At 33.7% G+C, this 23,851-nt stretch overlaps 2 protein-coding genes across 2 annotated transcripts; one reads left to right on the plus strand and one right to left on the minus strand.

The window, feature by feature from the left end:
• Positions 1-17: 17 nt before the first annotated feature.
• On the minus strand, positions 18-10,306 carry LOC126653956 (uncharacterized). Its single transcript, XM_050347961.2, has 23 exons — positions 9,950-10,306; positions 9,748-9,855; positions 8,981-9,129; positions 8,700-8,781; positions 8,193-8,608; positions 7,446-7,878; positions 7,129-7,352; positions 6,369-6,564; positions 6,065-6,210; positions 5,814-5,988; positions 5,616-5,669; positions 4,816-4,995; positions 3,948-4,060; positions 3,410-3,592; positions 2,927-2,984; positions 2,505-2,564; positions 2,385-2,426; positions 2,164-2,291; positions 1,933-2,068; positions 1,781-1,858; positions 1,231-1,347; positions 534-596; positions 18-439 (listed from the first exon to the last, which is right to left on the minus strand). Exons 1-23 carry the CDS (start codon positions 10,094-10,096, stop codon positions 353-355), a joined length of 3,375 nt encoding a protein of 1,124 aa, XP_050203918.1. The 5' UTR covers positions 10,097-10,306; the 3' UTR covers positions 18-352.
• A 7,590-nt stretch (positions 10,307-17,896) lies between these two features.
• LOC126686035 (brassinosteroid-responsive RING protein 1) lies at positions 17,897-18,658 on the plus strand. The gene has a single exon (XM_050380045.2). The coding sequence runs from the start codon at positions 17,997-17,999 to the stop codon at positions 18,528-18,530; it is 534 nt and encodes a 177-aa protein (XP_050236002.1). The 5' UTR covers positions 17,897-17,996; the 3' UTR covers positions 18,531-18,658.
• Positions 18,659-23,851: the final 5,193 nt, after the last annotated feature.

Here is a 23,851-nt window from a genome sequence, read left to right on the forward strand (position 1 = left end):
CCTAAAAAGTAATATAATTTAAGACAAAAAGGCTTTTATTTATGATCATACAACAAAGAAAAATGATATACACAGGTGAAAACTATAGAAATGAGAATAGCAACAATATAAAGAAAAAAATCAAAGGTGAAAAATAGTGCTCTATCTACAAGAATGATTTTTCTATATAACACCCCTACAGTTTTATGGGCTGTTCATTTTACACAATTAAGCAGCACACTCACCTTCAGGAACAAAAACTTGCTTGAACATGCTGCCTGCAAATTAGATCTCTCTCTCAGAGAAAATTACGTCGATTGGTCTCATTCTGTTGCAAAATTGTTCGGAGATTGCAAAACTTGCCGTAATGCCCTCATTTTTCCTCTAACTCAGAGACAGATGCTAGCCTATCTTCCAACGATTCAACTAGATCTTGATATTCAACAAACACAGGGTGTGACTGAACCACACATCAAGAGGTAGGCAGAGTGAGGCGTGAATTAAACCGATGCCACAATTATTATAATCAACTAGAACATTCACAGAAGCATTACCTGAAGGGTGATGCTATATGCCTTCCATAGCCGCGTGTCATGCCGAAAAAGATCAAACAGAACCTGCATGAAGCATTACAAGGAAAAATGACTTAAAAAGTATTCCATCCAAAGGCAGCATAACGCCCAACTCTATGATTTGAGATCTATGATTCATCTTCCTCATCTCTCCAATAAAATTCAATGTTTACTACAGCCTCTTATGGAGGAGGATAAGTCATAAAAGTTTCAATTCGAACAATTTAAGATGACAATCATCTACTGAAGGCCTAAGGAATGCCGTAAATAGTGTTCTTTCCTACCGATTACTCCTTTTTGTCCCACTCTAATTGACACACATTTTCTTTTTGAGAATATAACTTTCATTTTTAGACTATTTTTTACTTTAATTCCCCTTATTTACCCTCTTAAATTAATATCTTTTATTAGAAAGATTTATAGGGAGATATGATGTATTAATGTAAGTTGAGGATATAAATATAAAAGTATACATTATTTATTGTATTTTCATAAACAATGCGCAAAGAGAATTTAGTCAACTGGATTGGGACAGACAGAGTATACAGCAGCAAGAACACAGCTTAAATTTAAAACAAATGCAAGATAAGCTGAACAGCACTAAGCATGCCAAAAACGTTAAACAGAAAAATTAGGAATTTGGCATATCCCATAGTTTGAGACTCCATCCAATCATTACCTCAGATCGTCTTAAAAGAGTGGCTAGCACAACTATCCACTCCTTGAACTTTACAGAACACATATGGGCCAGCAGAAACTCTGCATCCAAACGGCTCTGCAATGTACCCATTTGAAGCTGGAAACACAAAATAAAGGTTCTATCAAGATGAAAAAATATGCTGACGTAAATGAAATATAACACTGACCAGAACTTGATAACGGTAGAATTTATATCCCAAGAACACATGGAATAAATGATGACATGGGTATTTGATGCAAAATTTATATACATGCTTCAAAACAAAATAAAACTATTGCAACAGTGAGAAAATTTTGATTCGGAATATTCTATTAAAATCCTGCAGAATTACTAAAGGTGGACTAGCAAATACCAACACATAGGCGCTCACAGTTTTCACATTGGTCTTGCAACAAACAATAACAGTTCATGTTTAGTGAAAATGTAACTTTGATGGTTATTTGTAAATCAGACACAATAAGCTGAAGACTTGCATCTTGAAACTAATAAAAAGTATGTTCAGCGCTAAAGAATACCATGGTGTTCATACCTTTTGCCCAATCAGTTCCAGCCCTGATGCAAAGTTTTCTAAGCGAGCTGAAGCGTATCTCTCTCGTTGAAGATATTCCTGAAATTAAAATATAATTTTAAACTACATACAAGAGACTATACCATCCTGCATACATGCAAAAAGTTTCTTACCACCAAATCAAACTGAGTGCCTTTTACAAATGCAACAAGCTTGGAGAGTTCTTTCCCTGACATCAGATAGCTAGCATGGCTTTCTAGAATGTTTTTCACAGAAGCAACATGGGCGTTTTGCTCTTTGAATGAGGTGCTGTTTCAAAGTAAACAGTACCTAGTTGGTATCATTCCTGGTGTTAAAGATATTAAGAAAATAAACCGAAAAAACTATGAGAAGTGCATTTAAACCTCTTATCCAATGATGTCTTCCTAGAACTAGAACGGAAAAGAAAGTAACCCAAGAATCTTGGAGACAATATATCAGAATCAGTGGATGTTTGCTCATATTCTTTACCAGATCTCAACAAGAATCGCACCTAAGAACCACAGCAGTGAAAAGGCAAACCATATATAATATTGTAGAATTAGATAAGATTCATGAAAGAAGCACAATCAGGTTCTAGTCATACCAGTTCTCCAGCAAGTTCGTACAAGGACTCGTCAAGTGTTGCCTGCATATGTGGTGGTCATTTATGGTCAAAGTTTACTCATATTCAAACCACAAAGATGAGACATTAGCAATTGTGTACCTGTAGTAAACGTAAAGCACAGTATTGACTGACAGCAGGTCCTTCAAGTTTAGCAATGACCTGTAATAATCATAAAAGGATCAAGTTATTCCAGTGACGTTTTATCCTCTATATGTTTCACTAACAAAATTATGTCTAGAGGAACAAGAAGAATTCAAATCTTGCACATCAGAGTATGTTTTTTTTAAATAAGGTTACAACCTTAGCCCACGGAAGTGCATCGCGTATCTTAACTGCTCAAGAGACAACCTTAAAAACATAACTATTCAAAAGAAAGAATAAAACATTGAAAATTGACTGAACTGCCTAAAATAGACAAAAAGGTGTAAAAATAAAAAACAACATTAGAGCAATCCGGGAAACAAGAAAGAACAACAGTCTCGTATTCAAAAGCTTTTAAACGAGAAACTCATAATCCTTACAAGTATATAGCAAGCCGCAGTGCGATACCATCTCCGCTGAAAACATTCCTCAAACAACCTAGACCCAACAGCAAGGAAAAAATGATCAGAAACAAGAAACACTTTTTTCGAAGTAGCATGATTGAAAAAATTAAGTGAGGAAATAAATGAATTACAATCCTTGCTATAGGAAATGCAACCAACACCAACAATGTTGTTAGCCTTCAAGTAATGAATCAGGAAAAAATATAAACATATCTCTATCAAAAACCGTAATTGCATTGACCAGCCAGTGCTACCTAGAGTAAACTATCATGAACCAAGAAACAGATAATTTCAGGCACTATCTTCCTTTGAATGTCGCTTGAAATATACCATATTTAACACCTTTTTATTCTTGTTAACTAGTTCATCATCTAAACATATTTAAAATTAACCTTGGCAAATAAGGCAAAACTTAGAGGTTCCCATTTTCTTTTCTTTTTTAAAGGTGCAAAATCTTACTCTGTTGATCTTCCAGCAGCAGTAAATAAATCTGCCCAGTGCCGTCCATCAGTTTTTCTTGCTACACTCACAACTACATCAAGATACTCTGGGAAATTTCTAATAAAATCACAGGTCTTCTCCAAAAAAGAGTAATTTCCAACATGTTTCAGAACTGAATTTTGGTTCTTGTTTGCACTCTGCCTGCAAATGATATTCAACAAAATTAGAGTGAATGAAGAGATTAAACTTCTTTTTAATTCGAGGGCTTCAATATCTGAAGTAAACAATTTTCAATTACTAATCCCAGGACAAGAGTCAAAGAAGCATCGGATTTTATCCATAAGCATATAGCCCAATGCTGCTTTCAGCTAGGGTCACTTAGATCAAAAGATACATATATACAAAAAAGACACTTCACTGTAGAAACAACTTCAAAGTGCTTTTCCAGTATTTTTTTTTTCTTAACATTTAGCCCTAAGGAGCAATTCAGATCACATATGTATCAATCATCGTGTTTGATATTATGTTGCAACTTTTCTTTGTTGGTGGTATGTACCTGGAAATCTCTGCATCAAATACAGTGAAGAGAAGCCACTCCAGACAATGAGAAAAATGAGGCTTTTGTGCCGATAATTGTGCCAACCTTAAAGCCTCCTCACTTTTGTCCCTCTGGTAGATACAGATAATCAAAATCAGTATAAGCACATGGGCCTTAAAGCTATAAAAAAGCATAATCATACACAGCCAAACAAATGAGAACTAATTGCTCAGTGACTAAACACCAGAACCAGTAAATAGGCAAGCACCTCTTGAAGATAATGGCAAAATGAAGTACAGGCACAGTTGAATTTGTTTCATTCGACGCTTACTAAGGGAAGATGATGGCTTTTTACAGTTCATGTCATATCTTGGAGGTTATAATTTATCTTCAGTTCAGATTATAAGCTTGAAGTTTAAAAGTTTTAGAGTTGCAATAGCCTCTCTTCATAGAGCCAGTTAGTTTTTACTCCCGTAATTTCTCTTGTTGACCAAAAAAAGTAACAACTGATATCCAAGAGAGTAATAAGGAGAAACAGGAGCTTTGATTTCGCTTCAAGCTTCCTGCTTAAGGCAATAAAAAAAAAAGGCTGCTCTCTGGGAAAGGTTTCCAGAATTCCTTTTGACTGATTTAGCATCCTTAATGTTAATCCCAAAGCCATTTAATTCAAGTCAGGGAATTGATCAGATTTTATTCAAGTAAATCACTAAAGCACTAAACTGAATAATCATCGAGTTCCTTCCCCAACATCACGAATTCACAGACATTTTGCAATTCACATAAATGGACCAATAGCTCAACCCCAAGAACCATTCACTACTAGCTCATAAGAATAACACTACTTAAGTTTAAATAGCCATAATGAAAGACATGCACAAAACAATACCTGAAGAAGGTGCCTAAGTAGGCAATGCAATATAGTTTGAGCTTGAGGAGATGGCTCAAAACATGGAAACTCGGTGCACGCTGAAAATGACATTCTCTGAGATACACCAACAACAACGCCAGCATTTGGAAGAAGCCCAAGAGGATATATTTCACGATCAAACTCGAGCTCTGGGTCCAGCTAAAATATCAATCTCAAGTTAGTAGGCAGAATCCAGAAACAATGAGTCAAATAAATTGTCAAAAAACTTCAATCCCAAAGATTTCCTATCAAAACATTCAAAACTGCCATTGCACAAAATGCAGCTAAATCAAGTACATGTAATGTATGTCCAGCATTTGGGCTAATATGCTTTTCTGAAATAGAAAAAATTTCAACGCTGCATAAAGGCATTTCAGACTGTTGTTTACCTAATTTAGAGTCTCTATCTCCAAAATATGTCAAAAACATACCTTGAAAATCTACTTTATTTGCTTTAATCAATACGTTACCAAGGTTTTTTTTCCCAACTATAATGCCAAAAAGCATCATAGACTTGCAGGAGAATTGATAGGATAAATGGTAACAATTTTTCATTACATGAACACAGGTTACAGCCACTTTGTTGATGCAAACCAGTCATACCAGAACAGGGAGCTCACAAAACTCATAAAACAGACGAACACTCTTATGACTTGAACTTAGATATCTAAACATACAATAGACAACTGACATTTTTCTGATTAACATACAGAAGATAAGTGTACACAGACAGTTTAGTATCATCAGCTAGACACCCAAAATTAATAATAAACAAATACCTGCAAAAAATCCTCCTGCTTAAAAGAATCAACACCAGGAGATGGATACCAAACCTGTAAAGAAACGCTTCCAACAAGAACAGTTATCAGACGAGTACACATAACAGGAACTATAGTTGACAGCTTTTAAGAATTAGTAAATCAACCACTAACTGAAACGTCAAAGAAACTACACTACCCAGATTAAATCTTGGTTACCTGCATCCCTCGGTGCCCATAATCCAACCAAGAAACATCCTCAATTAAATTTGTCTTCTCCTGTGATTGACCGCAAGTGACCCAGAATAATTCAACAGAGTCAGTGAGCTCTCTTTCACGTCCATCGTCCAAATCCAATAGTGAAAGCTCCCCATTGGTTCTTAGTATCAAACATCTACCAAAATGGGCAAGCACTCAGAGGCATAATGATTGATGCAAAAGATCCTACAAGTCATTGCAAAGATACATACCTAGCAGGCTCTCTAACTGATAAATCCAAAGATGGTGAAATGTGATTCTTAAAGGCATCCTCTCTTAGAATCTGATCAGGGATAAATCGCATTGCAGCAGGATGGCTCTTTGCAGTCATGATTGAGAGTTCTCGTACTGTAGAAAGCTGTTTGTCATTTTATCACTTAAAATGTATGAAGAATAAAGCTTCATTCAAGCACTCAAACTAAGAGTGAAACTCAAACTTGAGGAGCAAAAAGAAAAAATATTTACAAATAATTCCATTCAATGTTTTGCTTAATGAACCGGATTACATTCATTTACCTGCAGATTTGGAGTTTGGTGAGGTGTCAAGTCACCATTTAATTTTACATGGAATATGTGAACATCAAATGGGCGATACGTGACAAGTATGTGATCTTCATAGACATCCATCACCATTGGCTTGGCAAGTAATGGCTTCCGGCAAAGCAAGGAACTCTGATCGAGATGATATCTTGGATAGAAGAGCAATTCATACCTGCATTCAACAGCAAAATTCCAAGTTGAACACAAGAAGATGCAAACAATATAACTGGTGCATATGAAAGCTTGCTTGGCTTTATTCCAACTATCTCGCAGTTGTTTCTGCATCAAGCATAATCACAGGTCTACAAGATGGCCCCAGAGACAGTTCAGAACATCAAGTATTATTTTAAGCCAGCTCCAATCTCATTCAAAAGAATCAGAACATCAAATTACTAATTTTAAAGGACAGATCAGAAAGAGCATCTCATGAATGTATTAGTATAATTCTATAAATCCTAATGCCATACATTTCTCAATATCATCAATATCAAATTTGGCGCTGGAATGGAAGATATATATCTGAAACATAAGTACCATATTCCAACCATGAAACATAATTGTTCAGTTGTTAAATTGCAACAAAAGTATAATATCCAGAACACGTTTGCAACCATTGGAACCATATATAGCTCAGCAGATTTGTATTATTTGTCACCTAGATTACAGATTCAAAACATGCTCAAATAATCGGGGATGACCAATTAAAATATGTAAATGGAGGCTGATGACAACTCACGTGTTTGAAGAATCAATATAGTTGCAGACAACGACAATCTTGCCCAACCATAACAAACCTTTGCAATGAATTTTTTGTTCCTGGGTAATATCTCCAAACACTCGCCATTTTTTCAGCCGCATATCATATAGGATTAAGCCATGAAGACCAGCAGCTGCTAAGTACATTCCATCCTTGCTAGCTGCCACATGTTGAACAGGCCAGTTTTGAGAGATATAAGAAACCTGGACAAAAGAAGAGATAATATAAGGCTCGCAAAACTGCAAAAACAAAATTAGGTGAGGAAAGTATATTTAAATTAACCTTTGAATACATACTGGAAGATTCAGATGTAAAATTTTGAGTTCATCAGTGTCTTCAGACTGTACAACAAGCAATCGATCTTCACCGTAAATCACCTGGCGCACGTAAGTCATTCCAGACACTCCTCTGCTAAGACAACATTTCCCAAATGAAAATGCAAGAATTCTCTCCAAAGATCCTTCTTCAATAGCAAAAAGCTTATATCCATATTCATCCCACTGCATCAGTGAGGTTCCACCCACCAATGGCTCATAATTACAATCTTGGTTTGGCTTAATTACAGGTGAAGACACTGAACTCAGACCAATTTGCCGGATTGTTGACATCAAGCGACAGCCAGAAACGGACCAAACTGTTAGTCCTCTCAACTTCCACCCAACAGCAAAAGCAGAATTATCAGGTGCCCATGCAATACAACTAACTGAGCCAGTGGAATCCACTGAATACCTGCAAATCAAATAAACGAAGACGCCAGACCTCTCAAAATTTATGAATGAATTCTGAATACAAAAGTGTATTGTAGACTGACATTGCAAATTACAATCAGGTAAACAGAAGGAACCCAGCCGATTATTCCAGAACCTTAGATGGTGCAATGCCTTAAGCACTTTAGAAAACCTTTTCATTTCTAATGGATGGAAGTAGCTGTTCTCAAGTTCTATGAAAGGAGAAAACCTTGGCAATGGTCTGAAGACTAAAACTGAGAGCCATTTAATTATCCCACAATTGAAGTAACCTATTTAATAATCTGCAAAACTTACCCCCAGTCTTTCAATGACACTGTACGAATGAGTGACGCAGATTCTGCTAGGTCATATAACTCAACAACCCCTCCTTTAGTACCAACAGCAAGGATTTGTTGATCTGATGCAACTGAAGTACATACAGCATCACCACAACCCAACTTCTTTTCGGCTTTGATAGATTCAGGTTGCTTTAACCCTTTCTTGCTTACAGAGCATGATACCAGCTGTCCATCAGAGTATAAAACAAATAGCAGCCTCAAGGAAAAACAATACTCTAATTGTGTAATAGCAGACCTCCTGCCTATGTTATGATTAGATACAAAATCTCCTGCGCTCTGCCCAGAAGATGGACCGTTAACTAAAGAGTGCGGTAACACACCCATTTCACTGCTCTCATGTGGATAGTGATCAGGCTCAAAAGATCCACAAAACTACATAGAAAAATCAAAAAAAAAATCAGATAGGAAATTTAAATGGGAAAAAAAGAATTAGAAGCAGAAAGGGTGAATTTTTTTTTATTACCTCCCCCTTCCATGAGATGCTATATAAGGATCCAGTGGAAAGACCAAGTAGCATATATTTGTTATCACTCACAATATTGCTCCTAGAAAGAAAGACATTGTGATACTATCAAGAGCTCAGACAAAAACTAAAAGATAATAAAATCAATCTATCATGTAAAGAAAAGGTAAAAAAAACAACCAATTGAGTTGCCAATAAATTAACACAAATATGTAAACATCACAAATTTCAATAGATGCATAGAAGTCAGTGAGAGCTCAGTAAGCAACAAAGTAACTCACACTGTCAAGCCTTTTTTTGCAAAAGGCACCTGCTCACTAAGAAGAAGAGATATATTTGCAAAAAATAAACTGGATGGTTGCTTCCCTCCTATTTGTGTTCTCTTTTCAGAGAATTGGACCTTGAAAATGTGAAGAAAGAAGGATGATGTCTGCAAACATGAAGACAAATACAACAATTTCATTACATTGAGCTATACTATCAGAGAACAAAAATTAAAATAAATAAATTCAGAATCAAGAAACTAAATGTGAAAGACAACGGCATCGCCACCAATTACTTTCCATGTTTTTCTCTAGAAAGTAGTTATACCTGAAAATCTAAACTAAATGCTAAAGAGTAGAGACAAAATTTTAAGGATGCAAAAAGTTGTGGCAACTGGCAAGTCTTAGCTTCAGGCGGTCATGTGTAAACGTTAAGCTCACAGCCATTTACAATTGATCTTAACAATGCTGAAGCATGCATATTATAAGCAATGATAAGTTATAACAGTCAAAGTAACTGACTGATGATTCTATTCTAACACAGCACAAGTATCGGAATTCGTAATTTAGAGATGGAAAAACAAAATCAAATAGAAAACGACGACTTACAATTATCGGAATTGGCTAAACATTAACTCACTGTCATTTACAATTGATCTCAACAATGCTGAACCATACACATTATAACCAATTGATAGATTACAACAGTCAAAGTAACCGACTCGACAATTCTATTCTAACACAACACAATTAAAAACAAAATCAAACACAAAACAACAACTTACAAGAATAGCAATCAGTTTAGCATCAGGACTCCACACAGCTTGCAAATTCTCTCCTTCGCGTTCAACAGACGCCGCATCTCTCTTATACTTGCCTAACCTCACTTTATGCTGCATTAAACCGCAATTCAAAAATCCGAACCCTAAATTCAAATAATAAACGGTAATGTGATCCAAAAAAATCAGTAAATGAATGAGAATTAACCTGAGAGCAGCTCCAGAGCTCGAAGTGAGAAGGAGAAACAACGAGCAAGAGATGATTATTGACTCTGAGATATATAATTTGCTGAGACGAAGCACAGAGACCTGGTTCTAAGGGAATCACCTGCGGCCATCCGTATGCCATATACATCTTCGGAAATTAAATAATAAATTTGGTTTTAGAGTTAATGTATTGGTTTTAGAGATCTGGAAATGAAGAGATTAGGGTTAGGGTTTGAGATCGTTAGCATTTATGGATGCATAGAGAGTGAGTGATGGAACCAGAAAGATACCAGTCCGCCATTTCTCAGGTTCTGGCGTAGTATAGATCTCGGTTTTTTTTTTTTGTTGATGTAAAACAACGACGTTGTAACAATGAACAAAGGGTCAACGCGCCCCCTAAACTTGTAACACGGAGTCATCTAATCCAATTTATACTTGTTTGAGCAACTAACCCCAAAACTCTTCATTTTTGGGTCAAATAACCCATAATTATATTTTTAAAACGCGTAAAATACAAATCGAAGAGTTTCGGGGTTATTTGAAGATGAGTTAATACGCAGCGTTCTGGCGGACTGGTATCTTTCTCAGGTTCTGGCGTAGTATAGATACTTCCCTAATTGTTGCGATATAATTATTCTAAATTTATTTTTTGAAATAAAAATAAAAATTATGGGGTTATTTGACCCAAAAATGAAGAGTTTCGGGGCTAGTTGCTCAAACAAGTATAAATTGGGTTAGATGACCTTGTGTTACAAGTTCAGGGGGCGCGTTGACCCTTTGTTCTTGTAACAATAGCGTGAAGATGAGTTAATACGCAGCGTTTTCGGAATTTATTTAATTTGGCCAGCATGACTCGCGTGGACTTTGATTATTTTTGGAAAAAGGTTTACAGATATCCTTAGTAGTTATCCTGAGTTTCACATATGACCCTCGTAATTTTTTTCTCTCCAAAATAACCTAGACGTATTTAAAAAAATTAATTTTGAGCCTTCCCTTAACATTGAAAAATTATCTAACGCGCGGCTGATGCGTTACGATATTTTACAACATACCTCTTACATGTATAAATATGTGTCATGTTTTAAATATTCGTTGATTTTTTAAATAAAAATAAAAATTGTCGAAGTTGGAAAATGATATGATATTGTCGGTTATACGAAAAAAATTATCTTTTAACAGAAGAATAACACCCGTTTGTAAAAAATGAGCTAGCGTTTAGGTCTTTGAATTTATAGGTGATAAAGTAAATATTAATAGTTGCATTAGTGTATTCGCGTCGATCCATTTTATTGACGTGAACGTGACGAACACGAATACAACTTATTTAATTAATAGCGGATTTTTTTTAACTTTAACACGCTACAACTAACATGTTAAAATAAACGAATAACGATTAATCCTTACAACCTACTATTAGTAGTATTATTAACTGTAAATTTTACTAAAAACTGCTCCCTGGTACCTTGATGCTGCCGATGCAGCATTCCAGTGACAATACTCAGAGTTACGCAAGATTTTGATTTTGAGCAATAACATGAAATTGATGGGCCCGACTCTAAAGTTTGAATTGATGAACTAATTGTCATCTCAATATGTAGAGCCCCAAAGAACAGAAATATACATGGGCCAGTAAAAAGAGGAGAAGGGATAGGCCAATAGCTTAGAAACATGTATCAGGAGCCTCTATGTGCATATCTATCGAATTTTTATAAAATAATTATAATTGATTTGACAAAAAAAAATTAAAAAAGCAATTAAAATAAAATAAAATTGTATTGTATTATTAAATCAGATAGTACTAATTTTATAATTAAAATTTAGAAAATACTATAAACTCAAATAGATTAGTTTGTGTACACTATATTCAAACTGTTTTGACGAAATTTATCGGATGAGACGAAAATATTTTAATACAAAAAATAAACTTTTTTTAGTTCAATAATTTGATCAGCTCCTGATCTTTATTCCTTCGCAGTATGGCTCAATATGGTACATATAATTGAACGGTTATATAGAAAATCCAAATGAAGAGTCAAAGAAAAAGAAGCCCACATTTGATTGAAGATAAGATTATGATTGAAGCCTTCAATGGGTTTCACCAGACACAGATCGGACATCTTGGCTTATGCTTTTTGGGTCCCTTCACATGTTGCCTATTTCACCATTACTACATTTATTGTCAACCTTTTCTCAATGACATATCCTTTGAAGCTGAACATTCAGTCGGTTCGGATTAAAAACTAAACTAAAAATCAACAAATCAAATTAACTAATCGGCTCAAATGTTCGCAACCAAACTAATCAAATATAAACACTATTTGAAACCGAATCGATCGGAAGAACATTTATTCAAAACCAAATTGAATTGAGTATGTATGTAATTCGATTGATTCGGTTAAAATCCATGAAATACAAGAAAAAGTTAACTCTTACTGAATTAAATTCTCAGTTTATTTGATTGATTTGGTTAACTTTGATAATCTAAAAATTAAACTGAACCGATAACAAAAATTAAATTTGTTATTAAAATCAAACCAACCAAACTCAGCTTTATAATTAAACCGACCCGACCGAAAATGACCATTCAGTCAGTTAATTTGGTCGGTCCGGATTTTTTCATCATCCCTAGATATTTCCCATTTTCTTTCACTTCTATAGTACAGTTATGTCAGTAGGTACTGTTGGTTGGTAACCTAATTTCTTCTAATTTTAAAAAATTAAAACTAAAATTAACTCTTAATGTATTTAATGCTTTATGTTTGATCATTATGATCTATTCATATACCGACTTGAAGTATTAACTATACATGTAACATATTGAATTTTAAAAAAGGCAAAAATAAGAGGCTTTTTATGTGATTGGTCCATACATAAAACTCTTAAACTTTAAATGGTGTATCAAAAATTAAAATGGCTTTTAAGAGCAATTTAATTTATTTATTTTCCTGATTATGATGATTCACAGTGACTGATTGAAAGTTGAAACAGACCCATGCTATAATATAGGCAAAAGGGTCTGATGAACTCTCAAACTTTTATCCAATGACACCTAAGTCCCTAAATTTGAACTTAGTGCATTCTGTCCTTTAAGGTACCAAATAATGAATATAAATCCTTTAATTTTAAAGAAGGCTATTTAAACCCTTCAATGGACCCACTAGGGCCTAAATATTATTTTTTTTATTTAAAGACTTACTTGCATCCCTTTAATAATAGTAAGGGTTGGATCACACAAAAGTTAAGATTAGGGACTTAACTATTGCTTGGATAAACAATTGAAATTATGTCTAATAGGGGTGGGCATGGACCGGTTAACCGGTCCATGAGGGCAATTTATAAACCGGTCCATTGTAATACGGTTTTTAAAATTAAAAACCTAAACCTAAAATTTTAAACGGTTAACCGGTAAATCGGTTAACCATAAAAAACGGTTCGGTTTTTTGGTTTTACGGTTTTTAACCATATAACCATTAGAAAAATTAAAGACAAAAAAGATAAAATTTTAATTCTATTTGATTTTTTAGCAAGCAAAAAAAACTATAAAAATTCAAATTATATTAAAAATATAAATCTAAACTATCTTATGAATAGTTAAGTCAATGCAAATATTTAAAACTATTATTATTTATAAATAATTTATGAGTAATATTAAAGTTAGGTTTGTATTTTTTGAATTGTTTGTGGTGTTGTTCACGTCCACTTTCTACTATTTATATACTTAAATATTCCTATTTCTGTTAAGTAAATATTTTAATAAGGAAAACAAATTTCTTTTAAAATATTTTCATATATAAATTCTCCTAAAATATATAAATATTCCTAAATAAAATATATGTCAATATATTTTTATAATTAGATTTTATTGTGTATATTATAAAATCCATATTATTTCACATATCATAAAATATATCTTATTAATTATTAAAAATATATGAATATATATATAAACCGGTTAACCGATTAACCACGGTTTTTAGAAATCCAAAATCTAAACCTAAACCATTAACCATGAAAACTAAAAATCAAAACCTAAACCTAAACCGTTGGACCGGTTAACCACATTTTCCGGTTCGGATTTCCGGTTTCGGTTCGGTTAATCGGTTTGACCGGTTTTTTGGCCCACCCCTAATGTCTAATACCTTTTGCCTAAATTTAGGGAGTTAAATATTTAAAGAGTGATGAATTTGAATATATTTACATGTTATACTGAATATATTATTTTTCAACAAAAGTTCATTTTCCATTTTTTCTGGTACAACATATTAAATAATTTCAAATTGCATAATTATAAATAAAAAAACTAGAACAAGTATTTTGCCTCGTTTAATCGTTTTATCCTTTTATATGGTGATGAAATCGCATAATTTTTAAAATAATTTGTAATTGACAGAATAAAATGAATTAAAATGCTTATTTCAAAGTGTATTTATTCAAAATTACGCGGTTAACTTTATTTTATATTTTATGCAAATTTAAGGAGGTGAAATAGACATTTGTCTATTATTTTTAGGGGTAGAAAAGGAGTGTAAAATTAGGGCAGTAATGGAATTTGATAATGAATGCATTAGGGGCCAGGAGTGTCTGAACATGGGCAGGCATGAATATGAAAATTTGGCGATGAAAACAAAGTGATGAGAAGTGTTAAAATTTGATTAGTTAAACCAAAAAAAAATTTGCAAAAATTGAGCACCAACTTAATATATATTGAAGCAGTGGAAGATTGGCGCCTAATCGAGGCATGATGATGTGCTGGTTGGCCAGGATTCTCACCACCGACGCTATTTGTCCTGTCCCTTATCTTTCTCCATCTCATCAATTCTTGTAGATTTTTAAGTGCCCATACCCCACTCTATACCATTCATTAATTTATTTGGAATAAATGAACTATAATGATGTAGATTACATTGATTTGAAAGATATAAAATTTATAACAAAATAAAATAATGTAACTATGGTGCAATGATATTTTTCACATCATTTATAGTATGAAAAATAATATCAAATTATTTTAATATGCAAAAAATATTAAATTATAAATATTTTTTTACCTCAAAAGAATGGATTGTGGTGCATCTCCAACCGTATTTTGGTGTAATATAGTTGGAGATGCATCAGAAAATATTATCATTATAGTGTTACACGGTTGGAATATATCAACATATATTTTTATGGTGAAAACTATCCCTAGGCTAACATTTGCACCCAAAAATAATGTAACTATATTTTCCACACCACACAGATGAGAAAATGGCTTTATACATAGTTTGACTCTTGAACTTGTATCCTTTTACCCATCTAACCCCCAAACTTAATGTCTCACTTATCGAACCCTTGAACTTGTTAAATAACCCGATTTGACCCCCGAACTTGATAAATACGTAAACATTGAACCCCTCCGTACACAATTTCTTCTAGAATGTTTCAAGTGACAGGTGGACACGAAGGGTTTAATATTTACATATTTATCAAGTTCAGAGGTCAAATCGGATTATTTAACAAGTTCAGAGGTCCGATAGGTGAGACGTTAAAGTTAGAGGTTAGATGGGTAAAAGGGTACAAGTTCAAGGGCCGAACTATGTATTAAGCCATGAGAAAATAGTGTTAAAATGTTTCACTTTTATTTTTCTATTTTATTACAAATTTTACTATTAAAAATTTGTTATATTTTATGTCAATATAGTTTAATAATTATGTTTAATTTAATCCAAATTTAAATATATAATATTAAATAAATATAAATTGGCATTAATTTAAATATAAACTTCAAAAGATCCAATAACAACATAAAAACCAATAATCTTCGAAAGTGTAAATAATGATACATGTAATTTAATATTTTAATTTTATTTTTTGAATGAAAAATAATTTACTTTTTTTAATATAATTATCGATTGTAATTGATTGTTTTAATTTTGATATATAATAATTTTATATTTTTAAAAAAATTATTTTAATATCTTAAAATGTTTTTTTATTAATTTTAAAAATACATGAATATGTTTATATATTTATATTATTCATTATGAAAATTTATTATTTATTTTATTATAAATAAATATGTAAATATATCATGTATGTATTGAATAATTATAAATATAATGTATATAAAATATTTAAATAATATAATATTAATATTTGGTAGAAATATGTTAATGAGTATTCGTTTAGTGTTAAAAATGGTATAGATTATTGGAATAAAACAATTATAGCAGATGAATTTTAATATAAAATTATAATTTTTTTAATATAAATAGTTGGAGATAGCAAAAAAAATGATATATATCAAAATCAAACTTCTAGGCAAGCTCTTATAAATTATGACAGCTTTAGTTATAATATAGAGAAATTAAAGAAATTAATTATAATTTATATAAGGTTAAGAAAAAAAGATAAAATCATTTTCTGTGGGAGCAAATAATGATTAAACGCCGCATGGACAGATCTAATTTATAGTGTAACCAACCTTTCCATATTCGAATTAATTAAATAATATCTTAGCAAAAGGGGTAGCTGGTTTTGCTTGTTCTACCTATAAATGATTTCAACAACATTTCCTTCATCACATTCAACAGGTTTCACGATCAACAACATTATATTTTTAACATCAACTAAGAAAACATAGCCAACGCCTATCTTAGATGATTAAAACATCTTTAAATATATTGAGAAGTTGTAGGTTCGAATTATGTCTTTATAATTAATAATTAACAATTGAGACTCTGAAAAATCAGTTAACATCTTTGACAAATTAAAAAAAAACTAAGAAAACATATGGATAAAATTAAAATACATTTAATTTGTATATTTGTATGGATTATGATTCCCTCAATTTGAATCTGAGGAATCATTGTTGACGAATTTATATCATTTTACTACAAAATGAATAAACAAAAGAATCAATTCATCCTTTCAACTTGCATGCAAGATCAAAATGGTCCAAACTCATAAAATAAAATCGAAAAAGCCCACGACTTGGCCAAATGGACTAAAACATCCAAACAAAGTGAGATATCATCCCATCTAATATGCAAAACCGTATAAATTCACCCCTCCATTTCGATTGTCGTCTCCGCTCGAATTCAACTTTCCGACTGCCACACACCTACCGAAAACCGTTGTCGTCGCCGACTCCGATAACCACCAAAAACCCGCTCCGTCAAGAAGGAGCGGTGCTCCTCCTCGTAACGTAATTCGTCATTTAAAATTTTTTGTTCACATTACGAGATTTTCATTAATTATACCAATACTAAATAAATACTAGAGCAAATTACTCTAAGACTCCTCACACTTGTCATAATTAACAGTTTGGTGAGCAAATTACTCTGAAGCCCCTCACGCTTGTCATAATTCATAGTTTGATACCCCTTATTTGAAAATCAAACGATTTGGTACCTCAGCTTTGATTTTGTAAATTATAAGACTCTTCTGTTAATATAGATATCAAATCGTTAACGGAATGAAATATGAGGTACCAAATCGTTTGAAAGTAAATATCAAATTATTAACGAAACAAACAGAACGCCTTTATAGTTTAAAAAGTCAAAACTGAGTTATCAAATCGTTTGATTTTTAAATAAGATATATCAAACTGTGAATTATAATAAACGTGAGGAGTTTTAAAGTAATTTGCACTGATATGAATAAGAAAAAATGGAAACAATTTCCTATCTCCTTCCTCAAAATCAGCACGTGCCACGTGCCTTTTCATATCCCCAATTCCTCTTCTAACTACCGCCAGTAAAAGAAATAGGCTACGCGGCATTCAACCTACTCACTCTACGGAATTACCCCATCCCCCCTCATCTCACAGACCAATCAAACCCCTCATAACCACTCTGTTCCCACCAAAAGACCCCACTTTTCTCACCCTCTATCTCACAGCCGGTAACTCTAGCAGTTTCACTTCACTCACCAGTCACTACTAATTCAGCCCAAAGCTGAAGCAAGCAACAGAAACTTCCCCAAAAATCTCTATAAAAACCTTAAAGCCGCCATTCTCTCTCTACAATTTTCATCAACTCACTACCACTTTCTCTCTCTAGAAAAAAATGGGTTTCCCAGTCGGGTACACCGAAGTCTTCTTACCCAAATTGTTCGTTCACACACTTTCCTTTCTAGGGTTTATCAGGAATTTAATTCTCTCCCTTTTTACCTTTCTGGGCCTCTCAGATTTTCTAGATACGGACGTTTCTTGGCCCGATAACCACACCCGAATCCACACTCGCCCGCCCGTTTCCGCTACCCTAATCCGCGAAATCTTACCCGTTATCAAGTTCGAGGATTTACCCGCCTGCTCCGACGACGGAGAATTGCCGGAGAGCTGTGCTGTATGTTTGTACGATTTTGAAGGTGGAGCTGAGATCAGGTGGTTGAAGAATTGTAAGCACATTTTTCATAGAGCGTGTTTGGACCGTTGGATGGATCAGGATAGGAACACGTGTCCGCTTTGTAGGACGTCTTTTATTCCTGATGAAATGCAGGAGGAGTTTAATCAACGGTTATTGGCTGTTGCAGAAGCTGCCAGTGACCCTGATGATGGTGAGTTTTTTTACAGCGAGTACAGTTCAGTGCCTGTTTTGTAAAGTTATATGACAGGCCGTCGGTGCTGTTTTTTTGTAATGGACAAAAATGTAAATATACAATTTAGTTTTGGTAATTTTATAAGCCAAATAAAAGAAGAGAAAAAATAATAAGAAAATGTTTATGGTAATATGTTTTTCACATTTATATGAATTGCCAATTTTCATTTAGATTATAGAAGTAATTTTGTTGCATCTATAAATCTATATTGATGATTGATCCTCAAAATACAATTCTTTTAGCATTTAATTTGAATCTGATTGAAAATTCGAATAATTAGTTATGATGTAGATGTTGAAATTCATAATTATTGTTACGGAAATTGGTCAACAATGAACATTCAACCGACAATAAATTGCGTAATTTAGTCAAGAAGGATGTTGAAATGAAAAAGATTAAACTTTTTGGGGCCTATGGTCAACATTATTCTATTTTTAGAAGAATTAACTAGATTTACTACATTGGTTTAGGTATTAATTACTGTTCTCTACATAAAATTTTGCACAAATTACTATTTCAGGAACATTTTAATTTTTTTAGCTAATAACTCATCTGCAAGAGGCTTTAATATATAAAATATAAATAGTAAAGGTAAAATAGTATTCAAACCTAAATTCAAAATGATTCTCTCAAAGAATTAACAAGTGTAAACAATAATTGTCCCACCTAAACTAAAAAAATTAAAATAATTTGTAGACGTGTTAAATTAAAATAAAGCATACGCGTTGCTATGAAATGAATTGACTACATTGCATGTGCGGTATGAGTCAAGGAAAGTGTTGGTGGTGTGTTTCTGATTAGAAAATCATGGACATGATTATCTGTACTAAAAATAATCTACTCTATTAATTAAGTGGGTGAGTCATTTGCCATCCTAGGATTATCTTCTTAAGCTTATCTGTAATGATAGTTTAATATTTCTGCTATTTAGTGTAAAATTGAGTCTTCTTAGGAGCAAATTCATGGGTTAATGACAATTGTGTGTCTCATTTGCTAATTATTTCTCAAATTACCTCCAAAAATTAATAAATTCTCATTTAGTGTCTTTCAGACCGCGAAACTGTTCAACGGTTTGTGTAAAACGCGGAACAGTTCCGCGGTCTAGCTTACGTGGCTTCTCGCTGACCAGTCAGGGAGGAGCCACATAGGCAAAGCAAATCGCGAAACACTTCCGCGGTTTGCTTTGTCCAACGTGGCAACCCGAGAAAATTCTCCCAATCAGGTGGAGCCACGTGTAAACCGCGGAACACTTCCGCGGTTTACTGCAATACGCGAAAATATTTCGCGGTCTATAAAGCACATTTTAGGAAAAAATGTTAAGCAGGGGCTAATGTGGAAAATTTTATTAATTTTATAGACAAACATGTCATTAACCCCAAATTCATATAGGGTCTTCATTAATCAGAAGGAATTCAATTTTTGATGTTAAAGTCGGTACGGTTAGTAATAAGGGTAAAGTAAATAATTTTGTGTTTTGAAATACATGACTGTAATGGTCTATTTATTAATAATCCATATTCAATGTGATTATCTTTGCTACTGGTGAACTAAATCACAGAGAGTGAAGAACGTTAAATTAACTTCCTCAATAATATCGAGTGAATTAAATAAAGAGTTAGATAGATTGATAATATAAGATTGCTCAGCTCGCTTGGGAGTACGATTATAGAAGATCGGTAATAAATCTTCTAGTTGAAGACTTACTAATACATACTAGGTCGATGCCCGCGCGTTGCGCGGGTGATTTTAATAGTTTTAAAAAATATTCTCTATATCATAATTTATAAACATGATAAATTTCATAAGTTTTAAATATAATAAAAATTCTTCAAATTTCATATATTTAATACATTAATAAAAATTCGTCATATTTCATACCTTTTAAACGTAAATTAGAACTACTCATAAACTTTAAGGAAATTTCATTAAATTTTAACTAAAATTCATTAAATTTCATAACCAAAACAATAAAAAAAATTAAATAAGATTAAATTTTAATTACTTTTATTTAATTTCAAAAATACTTCATATTTCATAACATATTGTTTCCCTGTTTTTTAAGAAAACGGTTGGTGCCTTTGAAGTGTGTGCGGGCGTGCCAGAGGTTGGACCTCAAATTGAAAATTAAAAATTGATCAAGCGACTGTGATTGATTTTCAAAGGACGTAAAAAATCTAAATGGTTCGTAAAGAAAAACTCCTGAAGAACTTTAAAAATAAGAACAAACTTCTGCAATTAAAATCTAAAATTCAACACTGTAAATGAAACTACTGCTGAAATAATGTTTAAAAACAAAAGATTGAAATTGCGAAGCGTTTACAGAGGATTGCATAAAATAAAAGCTTTTGGTTGTGATAGTCTCCTGAGAGTATTGAGTTTTTGTTGAATTTGGCTGGGGCTCAAATCGTTGTCTTCTTCTCCCTTTTATAGCGTCTGCAGAAACTGCCTGATGATAACTGCCTCTTTAACTGCCCACGTCTTCACATTGCTTCCCACTTCTAAAAACTGAAACATTGCTTTACAAAAAGCACGTGACTTCCTGGACCTTGGCCAATTGAACTTCTGGGCTTCTTCCTTTTCAGCTTCTAATGGGTTTCTGGCCTTTTGATTCTAAAATTCTCTTTTCCTCCAAAGTGTCAAAAGCAAACCTCTGAGATTAACTTCTCAATATCAAATCTCTTGAAAATCTCTTGGAAAAGTCAAATATCTTTGAAATCTCTTGGAAAAGTCAAATATCTTTGAAATCTCTTGGAAAAGTCAAATCCCTTTGAAGTCTCTTGGAAAAGTCAAATCCCTTTGAAGTCTCTTGAAAAAGTCAAATCCCTTTGAAATCTCTTGAAAAAGTCAAATCCCTTTTGAAAAAGTCAAATCCTTTTGAAATCTCTTGGAAAAGTCAAATCCCTTTGAAATCTCTTGGAAAAGTCAAATCCCTTTGAAATCTCTTGGAAAAGTCAAATCCCTTTGAAGTCTCTTGGAAAAGTCATCTTTAAAATCTCTTGGAATTAAATTCTCCACGTAGCTTTTTCTATCTTTTTAATAGAATATGGGATTTATGGCCTTCGGGCCATATTTTTAATTTTGGCGTAAACAATGCCCCCCATGTATGAATGACTTTAGAAATAAAGTCATTTATACATAATCTTTCTTAACCAAAATTAACTCAACTTATACATACTTGTTTTATATGTTGCATCCGCTTCAACTGGCAATTTCAAATGCTTTAACCGCTTCAGCAATTCCCATCGCTCCAGACGCTTCTCTAGACGCTTCATGTGCTCTATCATTTTCAAACGCTCTAGTGGTTCCAAGCGCTCTACGATTTCCAAGTTCTCTAACAGTTTCAGACGCTTTAACGATTTCAAGCGCTCTAGCAGAGCTCTAGTTGTTCTAACAGTTCTAGCCGCTCCAATAGTTTCAAGCGCTCTAGCAGCCGCTCTAGCAGTTCTAGACGCTTTATGAGTTTGAAGCGCTCAGCTACAAAAACTCCAACAACAATTAAAAAAAAGGTGGCCAACATGCCTACCATAGTTTGGCCGTATTATAGAGAATCTGAAATTTTCTCCCATTTTTCAAATCTATATTTTTCAGACTTTTTCACGTTTTAATTTCTTTAACTGTGGTTTCGGCCCTTTTTTTTATGGCCGTGGTTTCGGCCTTTCTTTTTATTTTTTATATTTCAACATTCTCCTTTGCAGTAACAAGTCCTACTGCATTTATCTCCTCTTTTTCCTTTTGAACTTGAAATTTCACATCTCCACTTTTATTCTTCTGTATTTTGCTCAGAACCTTTGGAATCCATTTCTTTTGAAATTTGAAAATTTTCTCCTTTTGTTCAGGAGCACCTTCCATTTCTCTGATTCTCTTAAGATCTAGGAGTTTCCTAAGATCAAAAGAAGTGGTATTCACAGACGCCATAGGTGGAAATGGATCATCATCAATCAACATTGCCTCTTTCTTTTCAGGAAACTTCAAAATTCCCTTGTTAATCCTGTCCTGGACGACATTTCTGAAACTCCAACAAACATTAGTAGCATGATTCCATGAATCATGATACTTACAGTATTCTTTCCCTTTGAGTTCCTCCTTTGAAGGCGCCTTGTAAGCTTTTGGGAAAGAGATGAATTTTTCTTTCACCAGAAAATCAAAAATCTCTCCAGTCTTTGAAACATCAAAAGTATATTGCGACTGTGCACTTGAGGCATTTGGCTTTTTCCACATGTCATGTACTTTTTTCACTAACATTGGGCAGATGCAAGATCCTGAGGAGTTCAAATCTGCAACAGCAATATCATGGCTCATCTCCTGGAAATATGTACCCATGGAAGTTTTCCTCCTGTGGTTCTCCTCTTTCAAGAGATCTTCATATTCTGTGACTTTTGCAGCAAGTTCGAAAAAATCACGAAACTCCATCCCTTGGAACTTCTTTCTCAACTCTATGTCCAGACCCCTCTGTGCCAGCTTCACAAACTCGGTCTCCGGCAAGTACACTTTGCAGCGACTCCTCAGCTTCTTAAACCTAGATATGAACAAATCTGCAGGTTCTCCGGCCCTCTGAGTTATTCTTGAAATTTCAGCAATTGAGATCTCAGGTTCTGCCCGGAAGAATTGAGTGTGAAACTGCCTTTCCATCTCCTGCCAAGCAAAAATGGAATTTCTAGGAAGGGTGGCATACCAAGTGAATGCCGCTCCAGTCAGTGAATTAGGAAATAATCTCAGTTTAAGATTTGCAAAATTAAAAACATTTGCTAACTCTCCGCATTGTATGGTAAACCTTGCCACATGTTCCAAAGTTGATTGGCCTTCATCTCCTGAGAACAAAGAAAAGTCAGGAATTCTATAACCTCTGGGATATGGGTTATCTCTGTCAATTGCTTCAGGGTATGGCTTGTGAAACTCTGGCCTTCCCACTTGCCTTAAGCCGGGGCCATAGAGTTCTTGAACCATTTCTCTCACAGCATCAATATCCACCTGGTTTTGAATCACAGGAGGTTGAAACACAGGCACTGGAGTAGCATTTCCTCTTGGGATTCCACCACAGTTATTTCCCATATGGTTAAAACCTTCATCATACACATTAGGTTGTGTATTAACATTAGTATGCCCGAAATATTGTGGTTTCGTTCCTTGATGGCAAGCTCCCTTGAGAGGGGTGCCTATCACCTCATTTTTACGATGAGGAGGAACGTACCTTTCCTCAGAAAAAAGGTTAGCAATAGGAGAAGGTTGAGATGCCTTACTTGATTCTGCTACCTCCTGAACATGATTTCCAGATACATGCCCCCCTTCGACTTGTTTTAAACTCTTCTTTTCAGATTCCTCCTTC

Source organism: Mercurialis annua, linkage group LG6 (genome assembly GCF_937616625.2).
Source record: "Mercurialis annua linkage group LG6, ddMerAnnu1.2, whole genome shotgun sequence".
In the NCBI taxonomy this organism is placed as follows: domain Eukaryota; kingdom Viridiplantae; phylum Streptophyta; class Magnoliopsida; order Malpighiales; family Euphorbiaceae; genus Mercurialis; species Mercurialis annua.